The sequence below is a fragment of the Hemiscyllium ocellatum genome, chromosome 8, assembly GCF_020745735.1.
Source record: "Hemiscyllium ocellatum isolate sHemOce1 chromosome 8, sHemOce1.pat.X.cur, whole genome shotgun sequence".
NCBI lineage: Eukaryota > Metazoa > Chordata > Chondrichthyes > Orectolobiformes > Hemiscylliidae > Hemiscyllium > Hemiscyllium ocellatum.
In genome coordinates, this window is record NC_083408.1 from 110188347 (window position 1) to 110194166 (window position 5820).

General features: G+C 45.1%; 1 protein-coding gene across 1 annotated transcript in view; it reads left to right on the top strand.

Moving 5' to 3' along the window:
- Positions 1-5552: 5552 nt before the first annotated feature.
- Positions 5553-5820, top strand: part of LOC132818424 (26S proteasome regulatory subunit 4) — a 20265-nt gene continuing 19997 nt past the window's right edge. Inside the window, exon 1 of the mRNA XM_060829460.1 lies at positions 5553-5589. Within this exon, the coding sequence (XP_060685443.1) occupies positions 5587-5589 (3 nt within the window). The 5' untranslated portion in view covers positions 5553-5586. The remainder of the gene's footprint in view (positions 5590-5820) is intronic.

The following is a 5820-nucleotide window of genomic DNA, read 5'->3' on the forward strand; positions in this document are numbered from 1 at the left end:
TGCTGGGTCCTCTACTTTTTGTCATTTACATAAATAATTTGGATGCGAGCATAAGAGGTATAGTTAGTAAGTTTGCAGATGATCTGAGAGCTACAGGGAGAGACTGAACAGGCTGGGGCTTTTTTCCCTGGAGCGTCGGAGGCTGAGGGATGACCTTACCGAGGTTTACAAAATTATGAAGAGCATGGATAGGATAAATAGACAAAGTATTTTCCCTCGGGTCGAGGAGTCCAGAACTAGAGGGCATAGGTTTAGGGTGAGAGGGGAAAGATATAAAAGAGACCTAAGGGGCAACTTTTTCACACAGAGGGTGGTACGTGTATAGAATGAGCTGCCAGAGGAAGTGGTGGAGGCTGGTACAATTGCAACATTAAGAGGCATTTGGATGGGTATATGGATAGGAAGAGTTTGGAGGGATATGAGCCGGGTGCTGGCAGGTGAGATTAGATTGGGTTAGAATATCTAGTCGGCATGGACGGGTTGGACCGAAGGGTCTGTTTCCATACTGTACATCTCTATGACTCTATGACACCAAAATTGGAGATGTAGTGGACAGCGAAGAGGGTTACCTCAGATTACAACAGGTCAATGGGCTGAGAAGTGGCAGATGGAGTTTAATTCAGATAAATGTGAGGTGCTGCATTTTGGGAAAGTAAATCTTAGCAGGACTTATACACTTAATGGTAAGGTCCAAGGAAGTGTTGCTGAACAAAGAGACCTTGGAGTGCAGGTTCATAACTCCTTGAAAGTTGAGTCGCAGGTAGATAGGATAGTGAAGAAGACGTTTGGTATGCTTTCCTTTATTGGTCAGAGTATTGAGTACAGGAGTTGGGAGGTCATGTTGCGGCTGTACAGGACATTGGTTAGGCTACTGTTGGAATATTGCATGCATTTCTGGTCTCCTTCCTATCGGAAAGATGTTGTGAAACTTGAAAGGGTTCAGAAAAGATTTACAAAATGTTGCCAGCGTTGGAGGATCTGAGCTACAGGGAGAGGCTGAACAGGCTGAGGCTGTTTTCCCTGGAGTGTCGGAGGCTGAGGGGTGACCTCATAGAGATTTACAAAATGATGAGGGGCATGGATAGGGTAAATAGACAAGGTATTTGGGGTGAGTGGACTCCAGAACTAGAGGGCATAGGTTTAGGGTGAGAGGGGAAAGATATAAAAGAGACCTAAGGGGCAACTTTTTCACACAGAGGGTGGTACGTGTATGGAATGAGCTGCCAGAGGCTGTGGTGGAGGCTGGTATAATTGCAACATTTAAGAGGCATTTGGATGGGTATATGAATAGGGAGGGTTTGGAGGGATATGGGCTGGGTACTGGCAGGTGGGATTAGATTGGGTTGGGATATCTGGTTGGCATGGACCAAAGGGTCTGTTTCCGTGCTGTACATCACTATGACTCTATTTACCCTTGACTAATACATCTAGCCTAAGCATCCCTGAACACTATAGGCAATTTAGCATGTCCAATTCACCTAATCTGCACACCTTTCCTAGAGGAAACCTACGCAGACATGGGGAGAACGTGCAAACTCCACACAGTTAGCCAAAGCTGGAATTGAACACGAATCCCTGGGGTTATGAGGCAGCAGTACTAACCACTGAGCCACTTTGCCACCCCAGAGTTATCAGAGTTCATGTTTCAAGTCCAGTGATCCTTCTTCAGAACAACTCAGTCACTCTGATGTCTCTTCACAGATGCTGACAGACCTGCCGAACTTTTCCAGCAATTTCTGTTTATTAGAAAACCTAACAGAATAATAGATGTCGTAATCATAACTAAGTAACTGCTCCAATATAGTAACATTCCATAAACACACCCTTTGGCAAAAAAGGCAAATTCAAAAGTCAGATTTTCTTACATGCAATGCCCATGGTAGGAAGAGAAACCTCAGCTTCTAGCTGTAACCGGGTGAGGAAAAATAGCTTCCATTTCTTCAGGATTCCAGCAGCCTCAGCTGAACCTAAAAGCTAAAAAGGACTAGAAATCCTTGTCTGTGAGAGCTAGCCACACTCAGCCAGGCTGCTTCTGTTGTTCCAATGTTTAAAAAAGAACCCCAAGGCCTCACAAGCTGTTAACGTTATCACAGCCAGTTCACCGCCTCTCGTTCAATCTCTCTCTTAAAAGAAACCAGGACAAAATACACCTCTTAAAGCCACAGCTAGTCCTTCAGTATCTTGCAATCTCTGGAATTTGTCCTTAAAAAAGATAACAAATACGACGAAAGTATTTTCTCACACAGGATCCTATGTCTCTGGAACTTCCTTCGTTGAAAATTGGAAGCTGAGTTCTTAAATATGTTGAGTCCGAGTTGGATAGGAACTTGTCAAGCAAGGAGATGAAATGTTATCAGAGATAAGCAGGAACTGAATCCCTATTGAATGGCAGAATTGCTTCAAGGGACTGACTGGCCTATTCCTGCTCCTGTCCTACTGCTGTGTGCAGTAAAGTAGGGCAAAGTCAGCCTGGTTTCATCAAGGGGAGGTCATGCCTGACAAATCTGCTAGAATTCTTTGGGAAAGTAACAAGCAGGTTAGACCAAGGAGAGCCAATAGATCTTATCTACTTGGATTTCAAGAAGGCGTTTGACAAGGTGCAGCATAGGAGGCTGCTGAGTAAGATAAGAGCCCATGGTGTCAGAAGCAAAGTGCTAGCATGTATAGAAGTTTGACTGTCTGGCAGAAACTCTTTATCAGGAATCTTCACCTCCTGCTCCTCGGATGCTGCCTGACTGGCTGTGCTTTTCCCGCACCACACGTTTTGACTCTGAGCTCCATCATCTGCAGTCCTCACTTTCTCCCGTCTGACAGAAAGCAAAAAGTGTGGATAAAATGGTCCTTCTCAGGAAGGCAGCCGGTGACAAATGGTGTTCCATAACGCTCAGTGTTGGGATCACAACGTTTCACTTTATACATTAACGATCTAGATGAAGGAACTGAGGGCATGCTGGCTACGTTTGCAGATGATACAGAGATAGGTAGAGGAACAGGTAGCATTTAGGAGGTGAGGAGGCTGCAGAAGGATTTGGACAGGTGAGGAGAGTGGGCAAAGATGTGCCAGATGGAATACAACTTGGGAAATTTGCATTTTAGTAGGAAGAATAGAGGCATAGACTATTTTCTAAATGGGGAGAAAATTCAGAAGTCTGAAGTGCAAAGATTCTCTCAAGTAAACTTGCAGGATGAGACAGTAGTTAGGAAGGCAAGGTGCAATGATGGCATTTGTTCTGACAGGACTTGAATATAAAATCAGGGATGTACTTTTGTGGCTCTATAAGGCTCTGGTCAGACCACATTTGGAATATTGTCCACAGTTTTGGGTCCCATATCTCAGGAAGGATGCATTAGCCCTGGAGCATGCTCAGAGGAGGTTCTCGAGAATGGTCCCCGGAATGAAAAACTTAAATTATGAGGAATGTTTGAGGACTCTGGGTTTACACTCGATGGACTTTCGAAGGATGGTGGGGGGGGGGGATCTAATTGAATTTTTCAGAATACTGAATGTCCTGGACAGAGTGGATGTTGGGAAGATGTTTCCATTGTCGGGAGAGACTAGGACCTGAGGGCACAGCCTTAGAGTAAAAGGAAGGAGAATGGAGATAAGGAAAAACTTCTTCAGCCACAGAGTGGAGTTCTTTGCCACAGAAGGCTGTGGAGGCCAGGTCATTGAGGATATTTAAGACTGAGATAGATAGGTTCTTGATTGTAAAAGGGATCAAAGGTTACAGGGTGAAGGAGGGAGAATGGGATGAGAAGGTTATCATCAAGGAGGTAAAAACTGCTGTGCTCTTCCAGCACCACTGATTGAGAAGGTTATCAGTCATGATTGAATGGCGGAGCTGACTCGATGGGCTGAATGGCCTAATTTTTGCTCCTATGTCTTATATGTTTGAAAATTGATTGCAGCAACTTCCACGTCAAATAATTGCAGTGACTACATCCACAGTCTTTCCCATAGGCACAGAATAGCAGCAGTGTTACTACCTGAATATACACTTGAACACACAGCAAGGTTCCATTGGCAACACCTCTCAAATGGACAAAACTATGACCTTTATTACAGAAACTTGGTCTGGCCAATGACATCCAAATAAAAGCAAAATATTGCAGATGCTGGAAATCCAAAATAAAAACAGAAAGTGCAAGAGATACTCAGCAGATCTGGCAGTATCTGCATATTCACTCTTGTTCGGTTAATGTCTCTTCATGAGACTTTTAAACAAACTGCTGACATAGCACATGTACACATCTCCCTTAAATTCATCCATTCAACAGTTTTGAAGAATGTGCATCTTCTGTTTCTGCAGCTTTTCCCACACTTGCTTCTAAACCCTTCAGGACTTCATTTCTATGACCTGTCTATTGTGTAAGTAATAAACTAAACTGCTAATGTTTCAGGCCTTTCCCCCCTGAGTGACTACCCTTCAGAAAAAAGTTTCATTCACTTACAAGTACTTTGGCAAAACCCTGGTAGGTGAAAGGTGTTACTGGAACACAAACTATTTATTTTATCCTTCACCTATTTCTGCTTCTGGTTTGGTAGGGAAGATTTGCTTTGTGATTTCAAGGTGTAAAAGAATGATTAAACAGATGCTTGTGGTACAGATTTATTTGCAGGGAGATATTTAGAGATTTCCCTGCTCCTCAGATGCTGCCTGAACTGCTGTGCTTTTCTAGCACCACTCTAGTCTAGAATCTGGTTTCCAGCATCTGCAGCCCTTGCTTTTATCTCCCTCTGTGTCTAATGGTTTGGATATATTTGCACAATGTTATTTAGTCTCTCCCTCCCTCCCTCTCTCTCTCTCTGTGGGGCTGGTGCTGTGGATAGATTTGCACAGTGTTATTTAGTCTCTCCCTCCCTCTCTCTCTGTGGATAGATTTGCACAGTGTTATTTAGTCTCTCTCTCCCTCTCTCTCTGTGGATAGATTTGCACAGTGTTATTTAGTCTCTCCCTCCCTCTCTCTCTCTCTCTCTGTGGATAGATTTGCACAGTGTTATTTAGTCTCCCTCTCTCTCTGTGGATAGATTTGCACAGTGTTATTTAGTCTCTCCCTCCCTCTCTCTCTCTCTCTGTGGATAGATTTGCACAGTGTTATTTAGTCTCCCTCTCTCTCTGTGGATAGATTTGCACAGTGTTATTTAGTCTCTCCCTCCCTCTCTCTCTCTCTGTGGATAGATTTGCACAGTGTTATTTAGTCTCTCTCTCTCCCTCCCTCTCTCTCTGTGGATAGATTTGCACAGTGTTATTTAGTCTCTCCCTCCCTCTCTCTCTCTCTGTGGATAGATTTGCACAGTGTTATTTAGTCTCTCTCTCTCTGTGGATAGATTTGCACAGTGTTATTTAGTCTCTCTCTCTCTGTGGATAGATTTGCACAGTGTTATTTAGTCTCTCCCTCCCTCTCTCTCTCTCTGTGGATAGATTTGCACAGTGTTATTTAGTCTCTCTCTCCCTCTCTGTCTGTGGGGCTGGGAGCTGCAGGTTTCGAGTTCCTGGGAGGCAGTAACGCGTTCCCGCAGCTCGGCCACCGTCCGAGCGCCGCCGCCTGACGTCATTAGAGAGCGACGCCGACGCGGAGAGGAAAATGGTGAGAGCGAGAGAAAGAAAGAAAGAAACGGGGAAGGAGGGAGAGAGAGCGATATGGATGGGAAAGGGGGTGAAGGGGGAGAGAGGGTCAGGGTGAGCGCGGGGGGTGGGGGTGAAGGGGGACACGGAGCCTGTGACCCGGGAACCGGCCTCAGTGACTGATCCTGTCAACTCATCACCCCCGGGGGGGGGAGGGGAGGGAGAGAGAGGGAGAGGAGGGGGGGAGAGAGAG